Source organism: Arvicanthis niloticus, chromosome 2 (assembly GCF_011762505.2).
Source record: "Arvicanthis niloticus isolate mArvNil1 chromosome 2, mArvNil1.pat.X, whole genome shotgun sequence".
Lineage (NCBI taxonomy): Eukaryota > Metazoa > Chordata > Mammalia > Rodentia > Muridae > Arvicanthis > Arvicanthis niloticus.
The window spans coordinates 116,792,050-116,805,358 of NC_047659.1; the positions used below are offsets into that span (position 1 = coordinate 116,792,050).

Genomic DNA, 13,309 nt, shown 5'->3' on the forward strand with positions numbered 1-13,309 from the left:
TCTCATAACATCTCCCGTTCTTGAGCTGTTCATTGCCCACACTTGTGATTCCAGACCACAGTGACCCAACACCAGACTCGGTCTCTTCCTTAATTTTTTTTTTTTCCGAGACAGGGTTTCTCTGTGTAGTCCTGGCTGTCCTGGAACTCATTCTGTAGACCAGGCTGGCCTCGAACTCAGAAATCCTCCTGCCTCTGCCTCCCAAGTGCTGGGATTAAAGGCTTGTGCCACCACTGGCCGGCTCTCTTCTTTAATTTATATAAGACAAATTCAAGCTTGAATATTAAAAGACTTCATAGGACACACTGGGTTGAAGAAAGTGCTACAAGGCTTAATTCATCCCCTCCTGCCACCGTCTGAGTTCTACCTCTTTATTTTTTTTCCTGAGTGCCAAACATCCAAATTTTAAAGAAATTTATTTATTTATTGTTTTATGAATATGCATGTTTTGCCCATGTATTATGTTTGTACACCATGTACAGACCTTGTGCCTGAGAAAGTCCAAAGAGGACCCCTGAAACTAAAATCATGGATGGTTGTGAGCCATCATGTATGTGGGTGTTGGGAACTGAACCCAGGTCCTCTGCAAGGGCAGTTGAGTGCTCTTAACTGCTGAGCACCTGAATGTCAAATTTTTTAACCTCGTCTATGTAAATCATTTCACTATGCAATTGATTGGGCTGAATACTTCCCTAAATTTTGTAACTGACTTATTAGGACAAGTCTTTACAATAGGCAGGAACTTACCCAAAATAGTTTAGCACTGTGTTTGTGTGTGTGTGTGTGTGTGTGTGTGTTGGGGATGGTGGTAGAGGATCATGTAATCAACAAACTTATTGTTTTAGTTACTTCTCTATTGCTGTGATACAATACCATGACCAAGGCAGTTTATAGGAGGGTTTATTTGAGCTTTCAGTTCCAAAAGAAGAAGAATCTATCACCATCAAGGTTGGGAAGCATGGCAGCTGGTACAGAAAGCTGAGAGCTCCCGCCTTAAACTGCAAGCAAGAAGCAGAGAGCAAACTGTGAATGGTGTCTCGCTTTTAAAACTCTCAAAGCCCACTTCCAGTAACACATGCACTTCAACAAGGTCACAACCTCCTACCTCTCCAAAAATGGCCACCAACTGGGGACCAAGCATTCAAATGTCTGAGACTATGGGGGACATCTCATACAAACCACATTTCTCAAGAAGAGAGGTTTTTAAGCTCAAAACCCCCTGGAACCAGACTTAGACTTGTTGCTCCTATTGGATGACAGGTTTTTTTCTCTCCCTCAGTGATGCAGATATGGGCCAGATTAGACCATGTTCAAAGTAGCTAAAGGCAGTTTACTAGGAGGCAGCTCTCAGGTGGGTTCACTGGTTTCATAGGTGGAGGTCAGTGAAGTCAAGTATCTAGGCTAAAGAAAGGGTATTTTTATGAGTCTTGGGCACTGAATGATGCTGTGAATTAGGAGCTGGGATTGTGTCCACATATGGTCAAAAACTGAGTCCCTGGGCAGGCACTCTTGGGTGAGTTGTCAGAAACATGGAGACAAAGAGTGGTGACTTGTTAGCCCAGAGTTCTTTCCAAGTGGGTGTGGGAATATTTTTCTGTGTGGGAGGGACTAGAAGTGGGGAAGGAGAGCAAATGGGGTTTCCCAGCTTGTGCTGGGGGATGAACAGGGGGTTCCAGCCTAATATTGTAGTATAGCATATGTTTCTGTATGTTTCCTTTGTTTTTTGACCCAGGCTATTCTCCTGCCTCTTCATCCACTTCAGTGCTAGGATTACTGGTGTGTGCCTCTTTGTCAGACCAAGAAGTTTCTATACTTACCATCTTATACAGCTTTGACTTTTTTTTTTTTTTTTTAACATTTCAACATTCAAAACCATTTGTGATGAATTCTGGGAGGGCTCAATGTAGCAAGATGCCTGCTCCTACCCAACTGCCTATGAATTTGTGTTTATATAAGAATATAGTACATTCCAGAGGACTCTTCAGGGGCTATTTCCAATTAAATTGGGAAATTTCATCATAGAAATAATATTCTAGAACATCTCTCTCTAAAACTATTCTTAAAATTAAACATAGGCTAACTACCTAAGTTCCACACTAGCATTTAAATGAAGTCATTAAACCATTGGGGAAGGGGCAACATTTACTGACAGGTAGCAGAGAAACACTTTACAGAGGCCTCCTAAGGTGAGCATTTGTGATTGAGTGTGATTTGTCAGGCCAAAGGGGATTCAGGGAAGAGAGATTTCAAGCTTGAGCAAATGGGTACAGATACCTCCTCTTTCAAGACCTTTTCTTTCATATGCTGAGGGGGGTGGGGGATATGTCAGAACACATTTGAAGCTACCAGAAAACAAGGGATAAAAATATCATGTTGGTTTGATAACTGAGGATTAAATGATTCTTGCTTGAAGTGAAATACAAGCAGTATGAATAAGCAGGCGTTTTTAACTCTTTGACAACCTGACTTTATCTGTTAAAAAAAAAAAAAACAAAAAACAAAAAACAAAACCAACAACAAAAAGGTACAGCAAGACCACAGGATGGGTGGAGTTGTTACACTGTGTCTGACTCAGGCAAACAATCACTGCCTTAAGGCCAGCCAGGCTGTTAACTGCCCACATAGAAATATGCCTCTGCAAAAACAGGCCCTTCCAGCTTTAACTTTCTTGCCCGCTGCATGCACTGAATCTAATAAACTGTCTTTTCTGTTTGGAGAATACTTTCACACTGGAGTCACCAGCATGACACAGCCAGCCAGCACAATTGGTAAATAAATAAGGTAATTATCTAGTTCCTTGCCTTAGCACATCAGGGGCACTCAATAAATGCTAGAACGTGATATTAGCAAATGTTGATACACTGAGCAAAGCGACAACGTTGTTTAACACCAAATTCTGGTTAGATTCTGCAACTATTTAAAGTGACTCGTCGGGCTTAGCAGTAAAGCGTTCATGCTGCTTTTCCAAAGGAGTAAAGTTTGACTCCTGGCAGCCGCAGCAGGCTGATTATAGCTGTTTGTAACTCCAGCTCCAGGGGATCCGATGCCTCTGGCCTCCACAGGTACCAGCAATCGTTCACATAGGCACGTGTAGATAGATATACACACATTCGCACAACTAAAAATAAATCTTAAACGCATTTTGAAAAGTTGCTTCTGCAGGTTTTTTAAAAATTACAAAACTTTACGATGCTTTTTCACAGTAGCATAAAAATGAGAGAAGCCAGGAAATGGAATCTAGAGTGTAGACCGTTCTTTTCAGCTCAAGACTGATTGTGAGAAAGGAAGTCGGATAGACCACGCCTTTCCAAAGTCCGGACCATACAAGCAAGAACCTGCTGCCGCGGGCCTACTGTGGCCAGCGCTCTGGGGACTTCTGCGGGAGAAGGCGTTAGCCTGGAGTCCTGCTCTCAAAGGTTTTACCGGAGGGCGCGGCGCGCAAGGTCTTAACACCCAGCCCTACAGCTCACCCAAACCGCAGACAACTTGTGCAGTCTAAACCAACTCCCACTTAACCAAGCTCCTTTCCCTGCTTCCCCCGCGGTGGAGTGACGCAACTTCCGGTCGCTGAACGCACGTGGGAGGAAGTGCCGGTGCCCGCGGCTGCCGCTCCCGCCAGTCTCGTTGGTTACACTCTCCCGCTGGCCCGGCTGCTGTTTCGAGCCGCCCGCTGGTCATGGGAGTCCCGGCGTTCTTCCGCTGGCTCAGCCGCAAGTACCCGTCCATTATTGTCAACTGCGTGGAGGAGAAGGTGAGGAGGCGGCCAGTACGCCGGACTGGGGACCCGGCGCGGCACGTCTAGGCCGCGGCCCTCGGGGACGGGCGCCGGCCCCAGGCAGTCTCGCGGGCCGCTTCGTGGGTTCGCGGTTCCGGAGGCAGTCTGGGCGGAGTGAGGTAGAGTAGGGGTCTGTGGGGGCTTGGGCGGGGCACCCTGTCTGCTAAGCGGGGCGCCCCAGGCTCCGCCCACGGCTTTGTTTCTTCGGCGCCCTCACTGCGCTCGAGTGCCCTGGGAGTGCTGGGAGTGCCCTGGCTAGGCAGCCCCCTAACGCGGGCAGCAAGGTTGGCAGGGTAGGGACCACTGGTTGGTTCACTGTGTTGAACTCGGCATTCCCGGTGGCCGGATCGCTTGTTTTCTACCCGAGCCTGGCCATTTGTTGCAGTTAACCGTGCGCGGACAGCGGCTAGTTACGAAGGACTGGGCTAGGAGAGCGTTCTGTCGCCCTGGCGGGCTTCTCTGTACGACTGCCCGCCAGCTCGCTGTTTCACTTCCTGTCTTCTGGAGTGGTGTTAGTTTGCTAATTTACAGGCAGACTTTTAGTCGTAACGATTCTTGAGTTTTGCTTTTGCCGTTCGCGTAATTCTGTCGAGTTCGACTTTGTACTCTCAATTAGAATTTCTTCATTGGAAAAGTTCCGGGCACATGTGTCCCCTCCCACTTTTGGCTTTAGAACCACCTCTCTCCCAGAACCTATTTCTCTTGTTTAAGTTATTTACTTTCTTACTTCCTGTCTTAGAAGAAACCAAAGCTTTGTTTTGGTGACATTCCTAGTGTATTTTTGTGTTCTCCAAAGATTAAATTGCTAAGCGGAATCATTATTTCCTTGGTAAACTTTGCGTTCCCCTGGGGGAGTGTTCCAAAGGGAAAGCCACAGTTCCTTGTTCCGTCCATTCCCGTCCGGTCTTCTCTCCAAAGACAGACACTTAGAACTGTTTTGGTTCTGTCTCTTAATATGGTTAAGTTTGATTTATCGGTTTCAGGGCTATTTAATTTTGTATGGAAGAGGAATTAGCTATTTATTCACCACCACCCCTGTTTTTCTAATGCTAATCCATATATCTGACGGTAAATTTTGTAATTTAACGGAGAACTTCTTTAAAAGTTTATCGTGCCAAGTTGTGGCACATACATTTAGTCCTAGCACTTGGGAGAGAGGTAGGCTTGAGTTTTGGAGGCCAGCCTGATCTGCAGAGTTCAAAGTAAACCAAGGCTTACATAGTGAGACCCTTTCTCAAAACAAACAAAAATTCAATCGCCTGTACAGAGTATCATTTTCTAGTTTCTAAGATTGATGTTAGCTTCCCCCGCTCCCAAGCTGTCTTAACTTTTTGGGTCCCTTGTATTTTTTAGTTCTTATTCAAGATTGTCAAACCTTTGACCATACAAGGTGCGAGAGAAGTGGTGGTGTTGGCTGTTTTAAATTGTGATTATAGTTTGGGCTGCTCATCTTTTACTAGAGCTAGCTCCTCCTTTACCCCCTCCCTTTCACCCCTAGTTTGGGTACAATTTATACCTTTCCCCATCCAAATTATTTTATCAGCATTCTGTCCAGTCCTTTTTGTTGTTCATTGTGCTTCTTTTAAGTATTAATTTTTCCTTTAGCCACAAACTCCAGGCCCTCACACACAGGCATACTGGGAGTTGTCTCCCAGCTTGGAGTTGTCTTTTTTGTCTATTTACTTCACAACATTTTTTTTTTTCAGTATGCTTCCTGGAAATGTGCTTCCTGAGAATTACTGTTTGCTGAATAGCCTATCTCTTTTGGCTTAAAGCTATCCTTGGTTTTTACTTTTGAATTGACCTTTTAGGAAATGGAACTGTGTGATCTGAGTTTTCTGTCACTGTAGGTCCCAAAATTTAGTTTCTTCATGAGTGATTATGAGTCCAAGTTGAAAAGCCAGTTCCCATGAAGATGTTGGAATTTTCATTGTATTATTGGCCACTTTATCTTTTAAAAGATGCTATTTCACTTATTTATTTATTAGTTAAATTGTGTGTGTGTCAGATGAGTAACTGACAGGGATGTTTTTCATTCTGTATGCTCTCATTACCAGTTGTTGCTTTTTTATGCAGAGACTTAGTTTCATGGCATCCCATTTGTTAATCTTTTTTTCTTTAAAATTTATTTTTATTCATGTGTGTGTAAGAGTGCTTTCTGAGGCCACAAGAGTGCCTTGGATTTCCCCCTAGAGGTGGAGTTACGGGCAAATGTGACCCACCTCATGTTGGTATTGGGAACCAAATCATTGAGCTGTCTCTTCACCCTCTCGTTTGCCTTGTTTTTCTAGAAGTTTCCTGGACAATTAGAGTCCTTGCTTGTGCTTTTTTCTTAAAGTGTTTTTCTTATATTTTCTTCTGGTAGTTGTAGAGTTTCAGGTCTAATATTTAAAATCTTTGATCTTTTTTGAATTTATGTTGTAATGAACAAGAGGTAGAGCTCTAGTTTGATTCTTTTGTATGTAAATACTCAGTTCTGCAGCATTGTTTCTTGAAAAGACTGGTGTGTTTTTTTTAGCACTTTAGCCAAATCCATGATGACTGTTGCTTTTTATTTCTGGGTCCTCATTTTTTTTTTACACATCTTTTTTTATGGTCCATAACTTTGCTGATTTTATTACCATGGCTCTGTAGTGTAACTTGAGGTGGAGTGTAGTGACATCTCTAGTGCAGTTCTTTATGCTCAGGACTACTTTGGCTTTTTGTGCTTTCACGTGAATTTTTTCTTTCTGTGGTGAATGTCATTGCAACGTTGATATGGATTACATGGAATCTGTAGATTGCTTTTGGGCTGGTCCAAAGCATGGGAGATTTTCATCTTCTAGTGTCTGCATCAATTTCTTCAGTGTTGTATTATCTTTTATTTTGGAATTATGTGCACAGTGCATGCACATGGGTATGTGGTTGCTTGTGCTTGCACATGAAGAGGGCATAGGAGGACATTGAATATCTTCTTCTTTTACTGTTCACCTTATTCTTTTAAGAGAGGATTTCTCACTGAACTAGCTAACTGGCTAGCAAACTTCTAAGATTTCCCTGTCTTACTCTCTCAACTCTAGGGTTACAGGCACACACAGCTGTGACTTGTTTTTTATACACAGATCCTGGGATTCAAACTTAGATATGCTTAATGTTCACAGAGCAAGCACACTTACCTGTTGAGGCATCTCCTTAGTGTCCAAGTTTCATTATAGAGTTCTTTTACTTCCATGATCATATTTATTGTAGAATGGCTTTTGTGGGGTAGGTGGGTGGGTGGTTGATTACTTTTGTTTTTGAAACTATTGTGAATGTAGTCTTTTTCCTAGTTTCTTAGCATGTTCATTATTTGTATATAGAAAAACTGCTGTTATCTGAGACAGTCTCATTCTATAGACCAGGCTGACCTCTAACTCACAGGAGATCTATCTGCCTTCATAGTGCTGGGATGTGTTTGCTACTTGTCTTGTTATATTTTTAACTTATGAGTCACTGACTGAGTCCAGTTAGTGCTGTTCACCTCTCTCTCTCTCTCTCTCTCTCTCTCTCTCTCTCTCTCTCTCTCTCTCTCTGTGTGTGTGTGTGTGTGTGTGTGTGTGTGTGTGTGTGTGTGTTGGGCTATCCACTGGAGCACCAAAAACATGCTGGAGGCTACACTCCAAAGAAAACTGTCTCTCCCTTCTCTAGCTATGGGCTGGACTTTGTGAGCCCTTCTCCTTCATCCTAGACTGTTGACTGACTTAATCTTGTATAGGTTTTTGCATATGTAATCCCAGCTATACAAAACTTCTGTGAGTTCATAGATTAATGGCCATGTCATATCCAGATGTCTGTATTTTCTAGCACTGTTGCCACTGTTTAGGACTTAAGACACTTTCTGCCTCATCTTCCATGATGTTCCTCGAGCCTTGGTGACGTGGAAGTTGATAATGATGGCCACTTAGGGATAAACACTTAATAGTCACTTATTCTTGGCTTCTATTGATTAAAAAACCAAATCAAAACTTTACTTTGTGTCTGTCTGTTGTGTGTACATTCACACGTGCATGCCTTAGTGTGTTTGTGGAGGTCAGAGAACAAATTTGACTCTCCTTCTGCTGTGTGGGTCCCATGTGGGGCTCAATCTCAGTTCATCAGGCTTGTAAGTAGTTACCTTTATCCTGTGAGCTATATTGCTGGCCCTTTTACTAATTTTATTTTAATACTGATTTTATATCATGCTACTTCACTAAAAAATGTTTATCCACTCTAAGAGCTGGTAGTTTTTAGGATATACTTAAAATTATTTTTGTATGAGAATGTGGGCCATGGCGATAGTGTTTGCCCACTGAGCCATTTCAGCCTAACCCATCCTTAGAGTTTTCTGAGTATAGAACATCCAGTCTGCAAATAGGAGTAATTTACTTCCTTCTTTCCTACTTGTATTGAGTTTCTCTTTCTCTTGCCTTGTTACTCCAGCTAGAAATTTCACTGCTGTGTTGTAGATAAGAACGGATAGAGTTGACATTCTTGGTACATTCCTATTTTTGAGACCCAGCCCCCATTTACTATTGGTTGTGTTGCTCATACATGACATTAGTTATGTTGAGCTATGTTCCTTCTATTCCTGATTTCTTCAGGGCTTTATCATAAAGGAGTGAGCTTTTTTGGAGATTTTTTTTCTGCACCTGAGAAGATCATATGATTTTCCCACTTTGCTCTAATTATGTAGATAATAGATTTGTATATGTTGAATAATCCCTGTGTCCCTGGAATGAGACAAACTTGATTCTAAGATCTTTTTTAATGTGTTGCTGAATCCAATTTGAAAGTGTTTAGTGAGAGTTTTGTGTCTGTGTTCTCAGAGAAGAGTGATCGGGTTTGTAGTTTTGTTGTGTTCATATTCGCTGTGGTATCATCGGAATGATACTGGTTTTTGAGAATGAGTTTAGCAGTGTTCTTCCCTTTCTGTTTATGGGACAGTTTGAGGAACGTTGGTGCCATTTCTTATTTAAAGATTGGTAGAGTTTAGCAGTGAACAGTGAAATCTGCCCTGGTCTGGATTTTTCTTTGTCAGGAGATTCTATTGCAGCTTCACTTTCATTGAAATTATAGATCTGTTGAAGCATAAATTTTAAATTTGGTAAGTCATATGTATATAGGATTTATACACTTCTAGATTTTCCAGTTTATTGGAATGGAGTTTTCAAAGTAGTCTCTAATGGACCTCTGAATTTCTTTAGTATCTCTTGTTATGTCCCCCCTTTCATTTCTACCTTTATCAATTTAAGTCTTTTCTCTTTGGGCTAATTTGGTTTAACAGCAGTCAGTCTTACACAGGGGCCATGCTAATCCTCCCTGTTTGTTTCAGTTTGAGTACACATTGCTGCAGCAAGCATAGGATCAGTCAGTGTAGCTAATCTTTTTAAGATCAGTAGCATATTGGGTTATGGCTGTGTTATATTTGTTTTTTATTGCTCTCAGTGAGGAACATGTGTATTGTTTCCAGTTTGGAACTGTTAGAGGAAACCCATGAACACTTGTGTACATATTCTTGTCATAGAAACACATACTTCCATTTATGTGTTGCAATCTAGGAGTGAAGTGATGAGACTATGTGGTTGGCACACGATTTAACAAGAAAGGCTAGTTCTCTAGTCTATTTCAAATTAGGTGGGTTGTTTCAGCTGTACATGAGAATTTCTCAGTTGCTTCCCTTCATTACTAGTGGTTAGTGTTTATAGGTTTAGATATTCTAGCACAGTGTCATCTGGTTTGTGGTTTTAAACTTGCATTTTCCTAGTGACAAATGATAATAGAACACTTTATCAAGTTCTTTATGTGTCTTCTTAGGCAAGAAGTCTGTTCCAACTTTTTTTATTTTGACCATTATAAGTTAAGATTATGTTCAGTTTTATTTAGATCTTCTAGAATTCTTTAGGTTGATAAATATTTTGCAGTACATTCTCTTAATCTTCAGGTTACTGTCTTAAAGAATATCTTTAACATTTTTAAATTTTATGTTTATGATTGTTTAGCCTCTACATATGTCTGTGCATCATGGATGTGCAGTACTGTAGACACCAGAAGAGGGAGTCTGAGTGCTTGGAACTGGAGTGTGAACCCTTGTGAGCCACCATGTGGGTGGTTGGAATCAAGCCTAGGCTCTCTAGGGAGCCTAGCGGTCTTACTCTCTAAGCCATCTTTCCAGCTCCTTAAATCTTCAAATTTTAGTGATGGATTTAGTAGGTTTTTGTGTTTCTTTGTTCTTGTTTTTTTTGAGGGGGGGTCGTTAAATTTCTGCTTTTTGTTGTTAAGTTTTTGCCTAGGTCACTTGAGCTCTTCTCATGTTTTCTTAATGAAGTTTTAGTCTTTGTTCATTTTTTTTTAATGTTTTAAACCTGTTTTGCATTCCTCGAGAAGACACTGGAGGTAATGTATTGGATTTTTTTTTGTTTGTTTAAATTATTGTTGGGTTCAGTTCAGTAAAGTTTTCTTTTTACTTACAACATATTTACAAAAAAAAAAATACAGCATTCTTGGAATGTGTTTTAGTGGGTAATTTTTGAGATGGGGTCTCATTATGGAGCCCAGGTTGGCTTTGGTATTAGTATAAGAGTTTTGAAGCACCTATAAACAAGCAGGCATATAGAATTTTGAAGGTTAAATTAAGTTTGCATTCTGGGGCTAAATCTCACTTGGTCCTGTATGGCACACGCACCTATGCGTGCGTGTTTGTTCTCGTTCGTTCTCTCTCTCTCTCTCTCTCTCTCTCTCTCTCTCTCTCTCTCTCTCTCTCTCTCTGTGTGTGTTTCTGGCTTTTATTTGCTAATGTTGAGGGTTTTTGCATTGATCCCCCCCCCCCCCCAAGTACTCATCTGTATGAAGTACTCATCTGTAGCTTGTAGCTTTTTTCTTGTTAGACTTTGTCTGAATTTGGTGTTAAGATGGCACTGGTCTTGTACAATGAACTAAGAAGTGTTAGCAAGGGTCGATGAATAGCTGGTATGAATTTTTTTTTTGCATACTTGGTAGAATTCAGCATTGTTGGCCTTGAATTTTCTTTCTGATCAGTTTTGAATTACTAATTCAGTTCTTCATTTATTATTGGTTTATTTTGATGATGTCTTCCTGAATAATTTTTGGTATTTATGGTTTTTTAGTACTATGTTCCTTTGCCCTATCTAATTTATTGGTATATATTCATTCATAGTATTTTTACAATTTATTTTTTATTTCCAAAGTTGTCAATAAAGTAAGTTTTTGTGTCTCATTCTAGTAATTTGAGTCTTTTTCTTGCTCAGGTTAAATAAAAGGCTGTCCGTTTCATTGATCTTTTTGATTAGCTTTTAGTTTCACTGATTTCTTTTTCCCCTGTTCTAATTATTTTCTACTCTAATTTTATATTATTTTTGTTTGCTTTAGGCTTGGTTTATTCTTTTTTGTGGGATCTTGAAATGGAGAAAGGGTTAGGTTATAGAGATATTTCTATTATTATTATTATTATTGCATAGTCTAGCTATGTAAGCAATGCTAACCTCAAACTCTCAGGATCCTGTTGTTTCAACTAAGTGCTGGAATACAGATGTTTGCTGTATTGTCTGATTTGACTTGAGATTTTTTTTTAATTTTTTTTTTTTTTTAGACAGGGTTTCTCTGTGTAGCCCTGGCTGTCCTGGAACTCACTCTGTAGAGCAGGCTGGCCTTGAACTCAGAAATCCGCCTGTCTTTGCCTCCCAAGTGATGGGGTTTGACACCACTGCCCGGCTTGAGTTTTTTTTTTTTTTTTTTTTTTAGATTTGTTTTTATTTTTATGTATATCAGTGTTTGTCTATGTCTGTATATGTACACCGTATATATACTTGGTACTGAAAGAGGCTAGTTCTTTGTTTTGTTTTTATAGTTTTTTCAAGACAGGGTTTCTCTTTGTAACCCTAGATGTCCTGGCACTCATTCTGTAGACCAGACTAGCCTTGCCCCTGCCTCCTAAATTCTGGGATTAAGGTGTGTAGGAGGATATTCTTTTATTACACATTTATATTACATAGTAAAAGGATACTCTTTTATTAACATTTTTTTGTTTGACATTCTTATTTTGAGGGTTGGTGTGATGATGTTCAGTAGGTAAAGGCACTCAAACCCAGCAGCCTAAGCTTGAGCTCTATGACACAAATGGTAGGAAGAGAAGGAAGAGAACATTTTGTCAGTTTATCCTTTGACCTCTACATAGGACCAGAGGCCTCAACATACAAAACAAAGAAATGCCATTTAAAATAACGGGTATTTTGGAGGATGGAGAGATAACTCAGTAGTTTGCTGCTTTTGTAGAGGACCTGTGTTTAGTACTACCTCCAGTTCCATGGGATCCAGTGCCTTCTTATCACCTCCAAGGGTAACTGCATGCATGTGGTGCACATATAAGTAGGCAGACATATACACACACAGTATTATTATGTGTATATAACATAATATGGTGACTGTGTGCCATGGCATGTACCTGGTGGTCAGAGGACAATTTTTGGAGTTGGGTCTTTTGTCCACCTTTATGTGGCTTCTGAGGATTGAATTCATGTGACCAGGATTACCTAGCAAATATTTTTACCCTCTGAGCCATCTCACTGGCCTAAATGTTTTAAATTACGTTTATTTATTTGGTGGCTATGGGCAAATACCATGGTATACATATGGAGGCCAGTTCCTTCTAGCATGTGGATTCCTGTGGTTGAACTCAAGTCATCAGGCTTGGCAGCAAGGGCTTTTCCCCTCTGAGCCATCTTGCTGGACTTCATCTTCAGTGTTTAATGATCATTTTCCGAGATAAGAGTTTTCCTTGGTTAACACCTTTTGCTTTTATGCTATCCTGCTTTCCTGAGAAGAGGTTAGTCTTACTGAGATCCTCTTGAAAGTTACTAAGCACTTAACTATTTATTAATTTATTTAAAAATTTTAGTTTTATTTTATGTGTGTGAGTGAGTGGTTTGCCTGCATGGTTGTGTGTGGTGCCCTCTGGAGTTCAGAAAGGGCATCAGATTCACTGGGACTAGGGTTATAGACAATTGTGAGCTAGATGCTGGGAATCAAATCTGGGTCCCCTACAAGAACAACAAGTTTGTTCTGTGTGTCTGTCTGTCTGTCTGTCTGTCTCTCTCTCTTTTTAACTTTATTCTTATATATTACATCCTCACCAGTTTTCCCTCTCTCTATTCCTTGCAGTCTTCCCCCTGTCCCCCTTCCACCCTATATCCCCCAGATCAGTTTCCCTTCAGAAAAAAAGTGAAGGCCTCCCAGGGATGGGCACCAAAAATACCCTGACAAGATATAATAAGACTGGGCATAGCAAGACTGGATAAAGCAAGCCAGCAGGAGGAAAGGGGTCCTCAAGCACAGGCAAAAGAGTCAGAGATTTCCTCCATTCCTACTGTTGGGAGTCCCACAACATCACCCAACTACACAACCATAATGTATTTGCAGAGGACCTAGCTCAGACCCTACAGAGCTCCTATGAGCTCTACCTTAGTTGATTCTGTGGGCCAAGTTCTCATGGTGTCCTTGAATCCCTGACTTCTACAGTCCTCC

The 13,309-nt window shown here is 40.8% G+C and overlaps 1 protein-coding gene across 1 annotated transcript in view; it reads left to right on the plus strand.

Annotated features, from left to right (window-relative positions):
* Nucleotides 1-3,550: 3,550 nt before the first annotated feature.
* Nucleotides 3,551-13,309, plus strand: part of Xrn2 (5'-3' exoribonuclease 2) — a 69,606-nt gene continuing 59,847 nt past the window's right edge. The window contains exon 1 of the mRNA XM_034494845.2: nucleotides 3,551-3,751. Within this exon, the coding sequence (XP_034350736.1) occupies nucleotides 3,677-3,751 (75 nt within the window). The 5' untranslated portion in view covers nucleotides 3,551-3,676. The remainder of the gene's footprint in view (nucleotides 3,752-13,309) is intronic.